General features: G+C 37.3%; 2 protein-coding genes and 1 non-coding gene across 3 annotated transcripts; 1 reads left to right on the top strand and 2 right to left on the bottom strand.

The window, feature by feature from the left end:
- Window positions 1-181: 181 nt before the first annotated feature.
- On the bottom strand, window positions 182-1,097 carry LOC122302499 (thioredoxin H2-like). The gene is made up of 3 exons (XM_043113791.1): window positions 862-1,097; window positions 605-727; window positions 182-485 (listed from the first exon to the last, which is right to left on the bottom strand). The coding sequence occupies exons 1-3, from the start codon at window positions 1,006-1,008 to the stop codon at window positions 339-341; spliced, it is 417 nt and encodes a 138-aa protein (XP_042969725.1). The 5' UTR covers window positions 1,009-1,097; the 3' UTR covers window positions 182-338.
- A 2,352-nt stretch (window positions 1,098-3,449) lies between these two features.
- Window positions 3,450-14,493, bottom strand: LOC122302496 (protein arginine methyltransferase NDUFAF7 homolog, mitochondrial). Its single transcript, XM_043113785.1, has 10 exons — window positions 14,195-14,493; window positions 14,043-14,104; window positions 7,652-7,795; window positions 7,316-7,426; window positions 6,957-7,161; window positions 6,047-6,105; window positions 4,920-4,972; window positions 4,599-4,821; window positions 4,271-4,379; window positions 3,450-4,155 (listed from the first exon to the last, which is right to left on the bottom strand). Exons 1-10 carry the CDS (start codon window positions 14,454-14,456, stop codon window positions 3,896-3,898), a joined length of 1,488 nt encoding a protein of 495 aa, XP_042969719.1. The 5' UTR covers window positions 14,457-14,493; the 3' UTR covers window positions 3,450-3,895.
- Window positions 14,494-14,557: 64 nt separating this feature from the next.
- Window positions 14,558-14,630, top strand: TRNAA-AGC. Its single transcript has one exon. It is a non-coding gene; the product is annotated as a tRNA-Ala (tRNA).
- Window positions 14,631-17,238: the final 2,608 nt, after the last annotated feature.

Below are 17,238 nucleotides of genomic sequence, written 5' to 3'. Positions count from 1 at the left end.
TGTTTAATGTTTATAACTTTACTTTCTTGTACTGTCACGATGGTATCGAGGAGTTCATCTGGATCCCATCACTCACTCCTATTATAGTTTTATTTCTCTATTAATATTATGATCTCTCCTTCTACAAAAAAATATTATGCTTAACTTGATTAAAAACCAAAGGGTTATAAGAATCCATCCAAAAGAAAATGAAATGGAATTTATCATCATCGTAATGGAATTTATCATTTAACATTGAGGTAATCCCAGCTACCAAATCCACAATAATAATGATAATAGTAGTAGTGGTAGTAGTAATAATGGAAAATAGGGATACCAACTGAAGGAGATGATCATAATCAAGAGGAGGGTTGGAGAGCCCTGTGCTTCTCGATCTTCTTCTCGAGCTCATCCTTCTTGACACCAACCACCCTGTCTACTTCCTTCCCTTTCTTCACCAACACAAAAGTCGGCATCGCCTGCACCCGAAACTCCTGCGCCACATCCTGTATATGCCAATCCCAATCCCCCAAAACCAAGCAGAAACTCAACAATCATGCATACCCTCAAGAGATTTAGGAAGATTAATTTTTTTAGAGATTTAAAAAAAAAAAAGAATACGTACAGGTAATTCATCGACGTCGATCTTGGCGAAGTCAACATCGGTGAACTTGGAGGCCATGGCATGGACGGCGGGCTCAATGAACTTGCAGGGCCCACACCAAGATGCAGCGAAATCTATTACCATCTTTACTCCGTCAAAAAACAACCCAGAAAAGAAAAAGAGAATCAGGTCCTAAAAAAACACCGATACCTTCTCAAAAAAGAATATAAGCTAGAGAGAAGAGAGAAAGTGAACAATATATGCATAAATAAAAATACAAGCTGGGAGGAGTCTTTGGAGTTGTTGAAGTGTAACTGCCATCTGGCGGAGGAGTGAAACGGCATAATCCGAGATGGATCGGATGAAGATGGTGCTGCCTCTGCGATTTCGCCGCCTCCAAGCAAGCTTGACACTAAAGACCCCATTCTCTCTCTCTCTCTCTCTATCTCTCTCTCTCTCTCTCTCTCTGTGCCTGTTTTTTGTATTTTATGGAGGAGGCTTACTTTAGCGGCGTGGGGTTCTTGGGTTTTATTGAGGTCCATGGATATTGATCCATCGTAGTTGTTGGAGAACGGAATGTGTTTGCACGCGCTTTTTGAGCATTAACATTAATTTCTCCACATTCATCTTCAAAATTATATCTTCTAAAGAATTGATAATGATTTATACATTTTCATATTTATCTTTATATTTACATAATATCTCTCTAAATTAATTTATATTAGATTATGTATCTTCAAAATTTTACATAACTATAAAATGTGTTACTTCAAAGTTGAAGAAGCATCATTCACTTTCCAAACATTATTTTACTATTTTTTCTCTCATCTATTAAAATTAATTTTGTAAAATTTGTATTAAGTTGATGATACAAAGTGATTTTTAGTATACATTAATATTTATTGATAAAATTGATCATTTTAATATATGAAATTGATATTTTTGAGTGCGTTGTATTAATTATAAAATATAAAAAAAATGTTAATTTTAAGAAAAAAATAAAAAAATATATTTTATTATTATTTGATTCAAATATAGATAATCTAATGTGTGAGTTTTTCTTTATATATAAAATCAATCTTCAAAAAGATATGATTTTGAATATACATATAAAGAAATTAATGCTAGTGTAGATTGATTTTACATATTAAGAAAAACTTCCATCCAATTATTCATTTTTGAACTAAATGATAATAAAATATTTTTATTTTAATTTTTTCAAAATTATTATTTTTATATATATTTTACAATTAGCATTTACTTTGTTTTATCGACTTAATACAAATTTATATATCAAAATTAATTTAATATATATTATACAAAGTTAAATTTAATGGATAGGAGAGAGAAATAATAGCAAAATAATGTTTGAAAAGTGGTTAGTATTTCTTCAATGTAGATAAATTATTTATAGCTATATAAAAATTTAAAGATATATAAATCAATATAGATGAATTTAAATGGATATTATTCAAATTGGATTCAAAGATATATAAATCAATGAAGATAAATGCCAGTGATTCAATAGAATGATTACCGTCCGACCAATCAGTGACATACAGCCTACAAGCGTGGCCAACCCTCTGTTTGATTACCACACTGAATTTTGTTTGTTATGTTGGATAATGTATCGTCCTATGCTATTGTAACTCTTGTGCCTCTTTCCTCGAACCTTCCAAAATATCTAAACCTTTGTTCTCCTTTTGTCCAAGATCCTCATCTCACAAAACCCATTCTCTCATTATCGCAACCCCAAAGCTTTTTGTTTGTTACCAATTTAGAATGTTGCAAATGGATTATGCGGAGCATGTTGAAATTAAAATTCTCCACCATGACATCATGATTATTGCTTAAATTTACCCGTTTTCAAAATGGTCTCCAATTCGACTATTCTTCTAACATACACATGCGTGTGCTAGTTTCCTCTATCCTTGTGATAGCAGCTTCCTTGAGGTTCCCTTCCCAAGAGTTGAGGCATGCATATTTTTAACGTTGTAAACAGATATACATGACAAACCGATCGAAAGATTGGTCGGTGGGTTGTTAATCGGTGGGCTGTTAATCTCTTTTAAACGTGGCAATATGTGATATGATCTATAAATCAAATACAAATACAATATAAAATTAACTAGTTTGGATTTGATGTTTATGGATTCGAATCGAAATGGGTTGACCTATTAGGATACAATTTATTGACAGGTCAATAATGAGTCAATTCGCTTAACAAGAAATCAACATGTTTAGATTTTATTTCAAAATTAAAATTTTATTATTGTTAAGTTGTAATATTGGTATTTTTCAATACGCTTATATTTTTATTTTTTTATTTGTTAGGATTGCAATTTTAGATCTATACTCATATTTGTTATTGTATGGTTTTTAATATTGGTTTTATATATGTTAAAATTAAAGAAAAAAATTGATATATTTTTTTTAACATATTGTGACTTTTAATAAATATAGATTTTAACTTTTAAATAAAATTATTTTAATCAGGTCAATAAGTTATGCACTTTAATTCAACTCATTTACATGAAATGAATTTAAATATGTCATGTTGTGTTAATTTATTTCTAATTAATTATTAAACGTATAAAAAAAATGACATGACACGATTCATTATCTAAATCAATTGGATTAAGGTTTGATACGTTTACCTTAACGAGTCGGACTCAAGTTGACAACAATACTAGGGTGCTTACCAAATATACACACCAATACAAATTTTTTTAAGCATTTTTTAAACATTTTTAAACATCAAGAATATATATATATATATATATATATAAATTTATTAATAGTCACTTCTTTAATCATTAAAAAAATAAAAAAGTAAAATAAAAATAAAAATATATAAATAGACACATTTAGTAAATATATTTAGTAGTCATATTATTATTTTCTATAATTAAATATTCATGATTTAACAACATACGAACACGATCCAAAAACACGATTTGCCTTGATTCTCCCCTATCCCTTGAAAGACAAATAGCGGGAAAGCTCAGCAGCTAATAATGTATAGCTTCATTGTTCATCTTCCCCTTGCTACCGGACGATTGAACTCAGCCATCTATCAGATGTAGATCCGTATGTGCCAGAAAGGAAGTCTCAACTAATCACTGTGACAGCAAATTCACCTATTACTTGGTAGGCGGCCACAATCGTCACCATGAAACTGGACCGATAAATTAATATAAGGGGAGCCCAAATTACAAAATTGGATCCCTTCCAACAACCAATAGGTGATGGAATAAAGCTCTAGTGGACATATAAGATTACAAAGTGCCACGGTATGACACCAGACCACACTCAAAAGGGAACCGGAACACCCTGCCTCTTGTTTACAATAGCCATTGCCAAATACCGGGTACCCATTCCAATAGGTACCTGTTCTTCAGGTCCCTCCCAGAAGGGGGCTTCACCCTCGCCCACCAGACGCCAGTATCCTGTCCTGAGGGACTCGGCTTGTTCATCTGTGCAGTTCTGAAGTAGAGCTTCCAGTCGGAAATTTATCCCAAGAGCACCAAGAAACTGAGACTGAGTAATTGGGCCATGGACAGACACATCGCCTGCAAAAGGTTTAAAAATTGGAATTTTTCTTCAAATTTTCACTTTTACTTTATCTTCAGAAGGAAGGAGGTGGGGTGGGGATACTACAGGTACCAACACAATGGGGATATGCACCTGAAACTTCCTCAGCAGAGCGTCTGATGGAAGCAAAATCAACATATGTACTGAGATCAGCGGATCCAGGATCATCCAGAACGTTGACAAACTTGTGTTTCCGAATTGCCTGACATATGTGGGATTGGGCTGATGAGAGGGGTGAAAAAGAAGTATGCACGTAATAATGGGAAAGCTAATAAGAGAAAAGAAAAATGAAAAGAGTATAAAAGCAAAAATATTCACACATCATACGGTTAGCTTGATAACTGTTGATAGACCAACGATGAATTACACATCCTCTCATACAAATACAGTACCATAATACAGAAACAGCAAGTTAACAGACCTGCAGACTATCTGAAATGACTGCATTCAGTCCATAATCAATTATAAGAGCCCCTCCTCCATCAGAACTTATTCTCTTAGCAATAGTTTGAGTCAATTCCATTGACTTGGGGCAAACCTCAATTTGATCAAGCTTTGCTAACTCTTCAGTTGCAGCCCACTGGCAACGCTTCATTAGATAGAGAGTTGCAGGCGTTGGCTGTGGAGATAGAACAAAGCGAAACCTGACAGATATTATGCAAAAACAATTATATAAACAAACTACGTACCAATTGCACCTGCAGAGAGAGATTACTAATCAGATTAAGTTTCATATCCTTACGTTGAGTCTTCTGCCAAATCAACCATCTTTTCACACCAGCCATGAGAAGCCTTCTGTATACAAGATTATCACAGGATGAGAGAGTAATTCACGCCCATGCAGTGACAACATAATAGAATGTACTGGTATACAGTAAGGATGCTTAATTGGAAAGTTTATCGATATAAGATCTGAAACTTTGGAGGGCTATCATGGTACTTCACCTAAAATCAACTGGTGGCATCTCATTTGGTTTGAAAAGAGGTGCCCAAGCATACCTTTGTTTCTTGGCTGGCAATTTAAATCAGATAGCTGTTTTCTTCTGCTTGCAGATTTTATTTTGCAGCAGTTTAACAGCTTTGATTATTTGCTGCATATTAACGGCTAGTTTGTTCCTTGGTGCTTGTTTACTTACATAAAGGAACTCTTTCATCAAATACCGAAATATGGAAATCTTTATCGAGGCAACGCATATAAATGGTCCATACTCGAGAATGTATATCCCATGATATCTTCCTTATCCTGAAATCGGTCTGGTGTCCGTATAACTCTTCAAGTTTTTGCTTTGTTTGGAATGCCCATCCGTGACTTGTGCAATAGATGGGTACAATAAATATAAAAAGAGAGAACGAGACACCAGAATTTACATGGTTTGGCACTAAGGACTACTTTTGGGGGTGAAATCTACCACGTATGATGATCGTTCAAGCTTTCATTGACTCTCATGCTCTCTATTACAGTGCTTAAAATGTTTGAGGAGAGATTGGAGAAGATGAAGGTGTCTTGGAAGCTTGAAAGAGGTCTCCCTCTGCTGGTTGCGTATCTCTCCCTTTAGTCTAACTACGCCCTTGTTTTATGTCACTTTCTTGGTCAATTCAGCCAGTGCCAGGGAATTGCATAGAGCGTAAACCAAGTTATTATTATAGATTGCATGGCTAAGTCTATTTCCGATTATTCTGAACTTGCTATCATAGAAAACTAGTTTGTTACATATAAGATGGACACCAGCCAATGACACATTGTCAAGTCAGTTAGTTCATAAGGATTAAAATCATGACAAGATGAACCAAAAGGAAGAGTCTTGTAAAACGCGTAATAACAGCCCATAAACAGGCAAGACTCACACAAAACAGATTAAAATGACAAACCTGAAATTGGTGAACTGGTAAGGCATCATAAAATTCATGGGCAATGATAATAGTAGGCACTGGAACAAGGTAGAAGAGAAAAAAGTTTATCAGGAAGGGAAGGAAAAAGATTTGTCACATTTTAACTATTAAAATGCAGGAAAATAAGACATAATTTTCATAATGTACCAAAGATAAAACCATAAGTTGATAATTAAGACATGACGGCCACATAATGATAAAGTATGTCAACTCTTCTCCAGTAAATTGACGACATTCAGCATTTAATAAATTTAAAGCACGTTATATGTGTATCCCTGTCATGTCAGTTAAATTGCTTTTGGCAAACTACCATACCATTATTGCTTTCGGATCAAGCATTCTACTTGTTAATAACAATTCTGAATGTCGTTAGCCTCTAATGTCGTTAGCCTCTAATGTCGTTAGCCTCTAATAACAATTCACAGAGTTCAAATTAAAAAGTTAGCCTCTAATTAACTGCTGAATGAACTTAACTCTTTGCCCAGCATGATTGAAATTGCAGTACAAAAGCCACAAGGACAACTAACAAACAACAAAGGAAAAAAAAAACAAACATAGAAAGATCTCTTGAACATCATGTCCTCGTATATTGCCTTATGAAATTTCATAACAAAAATTTCTCTAGGGATGGAAAAATGTTATCAAGAGAAAGCCATGTTGGCATGCTTACGCGTGTGAGTGAGAGAGATAGAGAGCACAGTTTGAGAATCATTTTATTCAATTTCCACAAGAATATGTATGTGTGCGCGCGTGCACACGCGCATTTGTATAAATATTTATATGTATGTGTGTGTGTGTGTGTGTGAAAGAATCCATCTTCCTACTTGCACACACTATTCTGCGAATCTGCTTGTTTCCATTGGTACATATATAAGAAGACATTCCATACCTCCTGAAGGAACCTGCTCTAGTGCAGCATGCCATGTCACAGGAGCTCCAGCCAACAAGCTGAAAGTCTTTTTGTCAACCATGCCATCCGTATTATTTTCATCTTCACATTTTAAGTTGCTGTATTGAAGCTTCTGTAATGTTGGGCTACATTCTACCATATGTATGTTCAAAGATTGGACAAAGTGTTTAAATTTTGAGGCACCCTACAACAAAAGCTACAGTTCTTCAAAACTTGAACCCACCCCTAAACAGAAAAAAAATAATAATAATAACCGAGGAAGTGAAGACAGAATTTTCTTCTCCAACAACAAATAGAAAATCCAAAAAATATGTATGATGAAGAATGTGGTCTCGTACACGAAGAAGGTCTGCCATAAGAGTTCCTCGTCCAGGACCCAGCTCAACTAGGTTCACTTTATTTGGCTGTCCCATTTGCTCCCACAAGCACATGGCCCAAATCCCAATCATCTGAGATTATATAAGCAAGACATGGGAAGTCATTCTTCTTGATTGAGCAAATATTCAAAAATCAAAGCATCTTAGAAAATACTTTTTAATAAGAATTTCATTTCACAGCAGAAACACAATACAAGTACTGGATAATAATACTCTTCGCTTTAATGAGTCTTTAAAAATCATTAGAAGATTAAGAGGGGATGTGAACAATTCAGAGTTTCATAGCAACCAAATTACCTCCCCAAACATCTGGCTTACTTCAGGAGAGGTTATAAAATCACCCTCTGCTCCAAAAACATCCCGATTAATGTAGAACCCAGCTTTGGGATTTGTCAGAACTTCCTCCATATACTCAGCAACTGAGATTGGCCCACCACGGAACTTGACAACAGAAAAGAAACAAGGTGTAAGACTACAAGCATGTTTGGTCACTATGAGAATCCTCAAAATTTTCGAACTTAATAATATTTTTATTCAAACTTTTTCGCCCTCATTTCCCAAAACCCAAAAAATATCTTCACTCAAACCATTTCACTACTATTTACAAAATTCTGAGATATTCCAAGTGTCCAAATGCCCTGCAAGTAAAAGAAAACCTCCTAGTGTGTCATAAAAGGGGGAAAATCTTCCTATTATAAATTTAGATATTATGGCACCTTTTTTTTTTTTTTTATAGGTAAACAAAACTATATTAATCAAAGAATAAGCCTAGCCCAGTATATACAAGAAAAGACCCCTTTAAGCGGGCGCAAAAGAGACAAGAAAATCATGAAGGACCATTCCATTGAAATCAACAGCAATGGCCCAATTACAAAGCGTACTAAAAAATAAAGCCAACAACTCCTCTAGCATTCGCTCCTTGTCTTCAAAAGTCCTCGCGTTCCTCTCTTGCCATAAACACCACATGATGCATAGTGGTATCATCCTCCAAACCGCTGCTATATGGGAATAACTTATCAAAAAAAAATGTTGGGCCAGCAGGACAAGACTGCCACCACTGTCCCCGGTATGGCCCAACCCAACTCTACTCTAGTTAGCACCTCATCCCACAAAGCCTTGCAATCTCGCAATGCAGCAAAAGATGATCTACCGACTCGCCCCCTCCCTTACACATACAGTGCCAATCTACTACGATAACCCTCATTTTCCTCAAATTATCAGTTGTGAGGATCTTACCCAAAGCAGTTGTCCACACAAAGAAGGCCGCCTTGAGGGGCGCCTTATGTTTCCATATCCTTTTCCAAGGGAACCGACAGTTGGGATCTTGAGAGAGAGCAATATAGAAGGAGTGAACCGAGAACATACCTTTCCGGTGCGGGACCCACCACAACCCATCTTCTTGTAGATTGCATAAAATTGTTCATCTCCCAATCTTGCGCCCCCCTGCTAAAATTGATATTCCAATGAAATTGTCCCCCCGATATACCCATCACATCCGCCATTGAAGCCTCTTTAATGCTGGCAATTTGAAAATGAGAGGGAAATAACTCTTGTAAAGTCGTATCACCACACCAAATATCTTGCTAGAATTTAATCCTGGTTCCATCCCCCAACTGAAAGCGGGTGTGTAGAAGAAAGACCGTCCAACCTTTTCTGATATGTTTCCACAACCTCACTCCATCGACTCCTCTAGCTTCTTTAGTATACCACCCCCCCCCCCCCCCCCCCCCCATATATCACCATATTTGAACCCAATCACCCCTCACCACAAGGCTTCCAGTTCCTGAATATATCTCCACAACCATTTACTAAAGAGTTCCCGATTGAAAGTCTTCACATTTTTAATACCCAGACCACCCTTGGATAAAGGACGACACACCGTTTCCCACTTGCCCAGATGGTATTTGAACTCTTCACCCAAACCACCCCACAAAAAGTCACGTTGTAATTTCTCAATACGACTTGCTACTCTTGCTGAAATAGGAAAAAGAGATAGAAAATAGGTAGAAAGATTAGAAAGAGTACTCTTAATCAATGTGAGCCTTCCTCCTTTCGATAAGTACATTTTCTTCCAACTCACTAGCCTTCTCTCTATTTTCTCAATCACTGGCTCCCAAAGGAGGGACGATCTTATCCCTACCCCCAATGGAAGACCCAAATACGTCAATGGGAGGGAAGCTATCTTGCAACCTAACAAACAAGCCAGTTGCCTTAAATTTGGCACCACTCCAATTGGTACCATCTCGGACTTGTCAAAATTCACTTTTAACCTAGACACTGCTTCAAAACAAAGAAGCATCGCCTTCAAAGTCCGTATCTGATTATGATCTGTGTCACAAAGGATAAGAGTATCATTTGCAAAAAATATATGAGATATATTAGTAATGCCCCTCTCCGGATTTCCAACAGAAAAACCGTTCACCATGCCGTTACGAGTCAAAGCCAAAATCATCCTGCCTAGACCTCCATCACAACAACAAACAATAATGTTGACAACGGATCGCCTTGTCTCAAGCCTCGTGTACCATGAAAGAAGCCAGCTAGGCTACCATTTATTAACACTGAGAGTTTAGCCATTGATAAACACAACTGGATCCATGACCTTCACCTCACCCCAAAACCACATCTCCTAAGAAGATAAGAGTAAGAAATCTCAATTTACATGATCATAAACCTTCTCCATATCCAACTTGCAAATGATTCCAGTAACACCTTCCTTCATTCTACTATCCACACACTCGTTCGCAATAAGAACAGCATCAAGGATTTGCCTACCTTTAACAAAGGCATTTTTAGGCTTAGTGATAATCTCCCCTACCACCTCACTAAGCCGGTTCGCTAACACTTTAGAGATGATTTTGTAAACACCACTTACTAATCTAGTGGGACGATATGCATTTACCTCATTAGCCCCCCACCTTCTTCGAGATCAATGCTATGAAAGTTGTATTTAAACTTTTTTCGAATTTTCCAGCCACATGGAGTTCCCGGAACACCTTCATAATGTCTTCCTTTACCACATCCCAGCATTCTTGAAAGAAACCCATAGAGAACCCATCCGGCCCTAGAGCCTTATCCTTAGCCAATTTTCGCACAACCTCCGCCACTTCCTCTTCCTCACTCTCTCCAATGGAATCAGAGACCAAACCATCAGGAGATGGCCGCCAACTCATCGGTTCGGTAAGGAGTTGCTCATAAAAGCCAACTATATGGTCCTTGATAACCTGTTCTTCCCTACACTTAGTACCATCAATTTTCAGCATCTCAATATTATTGTTTCTCCTATAAGAATTTGCAACTCGATGGAAGAACTTGGTACAACAATCTCCCTCCCTGAGCCACAAAGCTCTTGATTTTTGTCGCCACGAAATCTCTTCCATCAAGATAATTCTCTCCAGCTCCTCCCCCAACAATGTCCTCTGTTCTACTTCGGCTTGGGTAAGGGATCAAACCTCTTGAATCTGCTCAATTTCCTGAATCTACCTCATCTTTCCTTCTTTGTTTTCCCTAAGATCACCGAAAGATTGTGTATTCCAAAGTTTCAAATCTCTTTTTAGCGCTTTCAATTTGTCAGAAAGAATAAAGCTAGGGGTACCCTGAAATTGATACGACGCCCACCACTGTCTTACTCGTTCCACAAAACCTTCCGACTTTAACCACATGTTCTCGAATTTAAAATATCTTCGACCACTTCGCAAACAACCACAATCAAGCAAGATAGGCCAGTGATCCGAACTAATACGAAGCAAACGCCTTTGCCAAACATCAAGGAAATGGCTCTCCCACTCAGGAGAAATGAGGAAACTATTCAAACAAGACCACGTCTGATTGTTAGCCCACGTGGCGAAGCCCCCGGCTAATGGCAAGTCTACCAAATTTAAATCAGAGATGCACTCAGAGAATTCAACCATAGCTAGCCTCCCTCTTCTATTATCGAAAGATTCACTTGAAAATCTAATAACGTTAAAGTCTCCCCAATACACCAAGGGAGGTTCCACCAGCTATGAACACCGACTAATTCTTCCCATAAAAGTACTCTGTTGCTATCCAAATTTGGACCATATAAACCTGCAAAAAACCATAAAAAGTTATCAGACACACTCTTAAACGAGCATGCTACCATGTATCTCCCTATGAATTCCTCCATTTTTTCCACCACCGGCCTATCCCACATGACTACCACTCCACCTGATGCCCCATTAAAGGCCAAGTAAACCCAATCCACATGAGCACCACTCCACAAGCTTCTTACAATCCGCCTATCAATCTGCTTCATCTTGGTCTCTTGCAAGCAAACAATGTCTACCTTCCACTCCCGAAGCAAGTTTCTTATCCGCAATTGCTTAGTAGCCTCGTTTAGCCCACAGACATTTCATGATACAATTTTGGGTTTCATGGAGAATGGGCCAGCCCCTACTCCAACTAGAGCTACCATCAATGTTCAACGACCATGTCAAACGCTTAAGCTCTTGTTGTTTTTTCGAGACAGTCTTCCATTGTTGTTGGTGCCCTGCTTCTATAGCTGTCAGCAAGGACATAAACTATTCCTCATATCCCTCACACTCCAGTCTCACAACTTTCTGAATCTCCTTCACCTTATCAAACACCCAACCTGAAACTCTTGAATGGATAGGAAACAGAAAGTTAAGTGGTGTCGGATCCACCTCTCTAGTTTCCTCCACCCCAGAAAAAACAATCAGGCCTAGCAATTCCCTCAAGGCCAAAGCATGCTCTTCGTCAGAGGACCACCCTTCGATAGAGTCATAAAGAGACCCCTCCAATTCCGAATCATCCAAGCCTTCCCCATCCCTCACAACCATCTCTGAATCCATCAAAAGTAAGCCAGAAGAGTTCGCCAGAGCCCCACTAACCTCCAGAGTCCTCATCGGCACTGTCTGATCTTGATACGGCGCAGGCAACTCCTCCTCTCGACTCGCGGGGGTCATCTCAAGCTCAGCCACCTCAGGAAGAAGACCAGAGGGGTTCGACGGAGCCTCCAAAGTCCTCATCGGCGTTTTCTAAACTTGATATGGTGCAGTCAAAACTCCCTCTCGATTGGCCGAGATCATCGCAAGTTCCACCTCCCCATTCCGATCATCCCACACCTACGGACCGTCATCTGAGAGGTCCACCATCCTCATTGGCGCACTTTGTTGCCCCTTCGACGTCGCCACTACCAGCAGCAGCAAGCACGACGTTGGTGATTGCATGCCAGACTTTTCAGCATGGGAGGTCTTACCATTTTTCTGAACCATGGGCTGCTGAGTCGTGATTACATGAACCATGGGTTGTGCCCCACCCGAATGGTCTGCCCTCTTAATCAATGGGCCCTTCCTTCCAAAGCGCTACTTTCCCCTTTTTCTGATGGGCCTTGCCTTTATTCAGGCCCAACCCTTCATTCTCAACACCCTTACGACTACAAACTACAACTTTCCTTATTTCGACAGACCAAAGCCTTCAAAGCCTTCAGCTCCCTTTGCAACTTCCATATTTGCTCCCGCAACTCTTCCATCCTCTAACACGCCTCCCTTTCCTCTTCCCTACCACCCCCTGTGTATCGTACACCTTGAGGAGCTCGGGGCGTCCGCATGTCAAAGAACCTCTCTCCATCGCGTGATCCTTGCCACCCTCTATTTCTCAACGCCTCCTTGTACGTCCGCTTCTTCTCGGCCTGAGGCCTTACGCCGTGAGGTCCTCCCTGTGGCCCCCCCTCCTGCAACAACTCCCCCAAAGCTTCCTTCAGCCTCTTCCAACCTTTCCCCCCATCCACTTCCTGAAAGATGATAAGCCTACTTCCTCCACCCTTTTTGTATTCTGCCACCTCCAGAAATCAACCCCTGTTGTTGGAACATTTTTTAGCTATATAACTAGAGTATCCCTCTCTAATGGAGCTATAAAACTCCTTCTTCTCCCTACTCGAGCAACCCTCCAACGCCTTGATCAGCCACTGTATTATGTTTTGCTTCACTAAGAGTTCTTGTTGCCTCTTCCATCCTCTCTCTGTGATACCAAACAAACCTCCCTCTTTTGCTAGAGTGAACAATTTCGAGTCTATTCCCACCTCTCTAAATAATCCCATCGAAACCAACTCTCTAAGAACTCCCAAACTTACAACAGTAGAGTTATAACCATATGGTTTGGCTTTATTCATAAGACCCTTTCCTTGATTTTTTTATTTATGGCACATTTAAATGCCACAAGGAAAAAAAATCATTCCCAGTCTATGAATAGAGTAGGATGCTCCTATCATTGTACAATGAAAGTGTGCACAGGCATGGCAGGAAACAATATTTATGTATGGTACAATATAATTTTCACAAAACCTCTGCTTCAAACTTCACAATGAAGTTATAAACTTGAAATTTTGTGTGTCATAGGACATCTCCATCTTATCTTCATTGTTAGAGCACCGTTTCTGGCGAAAATTTTATTTTTTTATACATAGCACCAACATTCCAGCACTATCTTGGATCCAACTAACAGCACAGTCCCGCACCTATTCCTTCATTTCCAGTAAATAATGTATATAAGATATCTCAATTAGTTCCGGCATTACGAAACCCACTTCAGTTTGTAATATTATTTAGAGACTCCATCAAACAATAAAGAAAATAAAGGCATCCCCCAAACAGCAATACTTACATTACTAAAAGTAACATATAAAGAAAGAAAAATGAACGAATTGAACCTTGATGATGCTTTTGAGATGCTTGATGAGCTCGGAGTCCGGAGAAGGCTCGTGAGAATGCTCTGCCATTCAAAATTCACTAACTAAAAAATTATCTAAGAAAAGGAAATAAAGAAAGCCTTTTCACTAATCGCGTTTGTGAAAATATTTACCTGGAGAATTGTAAAGGCCGGAGCGGTCAATGGAGATTGTGGCGGCCGGTGGAGAAGCGGAGAGGTTGACATCGTCCTCTACGTGTTCGATGGAAGTACTGTTTGGGACTTGGGACGATGAAGAAGAGCACAAGAAGCGTGTTATAGAAAGCGAACGAGCCGCAGGTGGTGGCACTCGTGTGGGGAGCTGCGGAGCAAAGTAGTAGGCATGGGATGCCTGAAGATAAGAAGTGGGAGCTCGCAGAAACAGACGCCTAAGCATTTCGTGATCGCGGGGGTGATCTCCGGGGAAGAGCGCCAACTTATATCTGTTCTGTAAAATTGTTGTTATTGTATCATAATAATTACTCTTATAAACATGAAGGGGATGTAGCTCAGATGGTAGAGCGCTCGCTTAGCATGCGAGAGGTACGGGGATCGATACCCCGCATCTCCATTTTTCTTTTTCTATCACCACATATTATGGTTTCCATTTTAACCCTTTGTTATTTCGCTTCAGCTTTAAACTGCTGTTAGAAGAAATTTAAACCAAAAAAAAACTGTTGTTATTCGACCAATTTATAATAAAAATTAGTACATATATAAATAGATTATATAAAAATAAATTTATAATTATTTATTTTTATATAATTTATTTGAAACTAAATATTTCTCATTTATAATTATTTATACATTCGTGACTTCAAGCTACATTGTATTGGCATTTATAATCTAAATATACCGTATTAAGCTACTGACTTTATTTTTGGAAACTACTCGGAGTAGATGCCACATCAGTTTTTTTTTTTTGTCCCCTTAATCCGTTGCTCATAATCAGATCTTTGCCATCGCAGTCGCCAACAAAATGTATTGTCTCCTGACTCAATCAAAGTTAAAGCCAACTTCATCTTGAATATTCGGTAAATAGTACATCATACCGTAAAACATAACTTAACAAGACTTAATTTTTTGAAAGACTCTTCAAACAAACATATATCATTCACATATTCTCATAGCATGTTTATTTATCATCAACATGAACGAAAATATGCATAATCATGACGAACATATAAATATGAACAATTACTTGTTTATCATGTCTTTCACTTATTATATGGTGAACCACGCTTGAATTCGCGACACCCCATAACTTGTCATACACATGGAGTAAAAACACGTTTGAGTCCATGTTTTACTTAACATAAGGTAAACCATGCTTGAGTCCGTGGCACTGCATAACATAATTTGTGATGAACACACTTAGATCTGTGTCTCCTTTAACATAACTAGAGATGAACACGGTTAGGTCTATGTCATCCTTAACATATCTTGTGATAAACACACTTAGGTCCGTATTATCCTTAACATATCTTATGATAAATATGCTTAGGTCCGTTGCATCATTAACATAACTTGTGATGAATACGCTTAAGTCTGTGTCATATTTAACATAACTTGAAGTGAAACATGCTTGGGTTCATGTTTCACTTAACATTTGGTGAATCACACTTAGGTCTGTGGCACCGTCTTAACATAACTTGTGGTGAACGCGTTTAGGTTCGTGTCACCCTTAAACATCTTATCTTTCTTAATGTATGAGAACTTTTCTTACATGGCATAGCATAATATGACATATCCTTGTACATGGTATATTCTTATATATAACACAATATGATCTAAACATAAACATTACATGGCATACATAATCTAAATACTTTTTGACATTACATAGCATATATGATTTAATCACTACATGAATGTGGCTATATGATTTAGGTACTACATGAACATGGCATACATAATCTGGCTATTCTATTATATGACATATTGAATTAAATTACTACATGAACATTTCATGGCTTTCATGTGATTTTAGAATCATTCACTCTATCAAGCAACAAATTCATTCATACAAGCATAATGTCATAATTCATCAAAAATCGTAAAAGGAATCTAACCTTGACTTAGCTCGTAATGTAGCATAGACAAACATCATATTTTCATATATCAATAGAAATTTTATGGTACACATGCAATTATATGATCATACTAATTACCTCTTAGCGTTGCTTCCACAATCTCATGTCTTAGCTCATAACCTATACAAGGTGTTAATCGTTACTAACTTTTCTAGAAGAAAAAAATGTGTCTAGCATTCTAAATATTTAAAATATTACCAAAAGGATAATTTAATAAATATTCAAGTTTACAAAAATTACATAAAATAATATTATTCAAAACTCATATTATATTATTTAATATTCTGTGTAAACATATATCTTAATAATTTTATAAAAAATCTAGTTAAAGGTCAATTGAAATATTAATTAAAATAATAGGACACAAGAATACTTTTTAAAATATGCTTAAAATCCTTTAAAAAAATATGCTTAAAATCCTTTAAAAAAAATAAGAAGGTCCAAGGCTCAATTAAAGAAAATAATCCACTTAAAACACTCAAAACAAGAGGTGGCTTACTTAACAAAAATTAAAACAAGCCAATGCTAGTCAACCCATCCCAAAAGAATTAGGGTCATTTTTACTGAAAACAATATTAAAAGTCTAAGTCTTGCTTGGTTAATTAAAACTAAAAATCTCATCTCATCTTATTTTAATTCATCATTATAACTTTTTTAAATTTTCATATAAAATATAATAAACACTTTAACTTTTTCAAATTTCAATACAAAATTAATATTAAAAAATTATATTATAATAATATTTTATTTTTTACTATTTAAAACATTTCATTTCATCTCATATGTGTAACCAGATGGAACTAAGACTCTTCCAGGAGGTTACATGACTAGCTTTTTAATGGTAATTTCTGTAAATACTAAAAAGATACCTATGAGTATAACTGATAGGGCTAAGAACTTAAAAGTAATTCTGTATTTTGAAAAGGAAAACGCTTCTGGCTAGTGTCTCTTATAAGTTGATTTTATTGGAGACGAATCAACACCTGCCACATAATGGATTACTCAAGAGTTCGGTTTGAACGCATAGCAGGGGATCAAACTCTCATTCCCTCTCGAACTAGGTTTCTCCCTTCCCGAGTTCTGCTT

Source organism: Carya illinoinensis, chromosome 3 (genome assembly GCF_018687715.1).
Source record: "Carya illinoinensis cultivar Pawnee chromosome 3, C.illinoinensisPawnee_v1, whole genome shotgun sequence".
NCBI lineage: Eukaryota > Viridiplantae > Streptophyta > Magnoliopsida > Fagales > Juglandaceae > Carya > Carya illinoinensis.
Note: the sequence above shows the minus strand (reverse complement) of the source record. Positions and strands in the feature narration are given on the sequence as shown.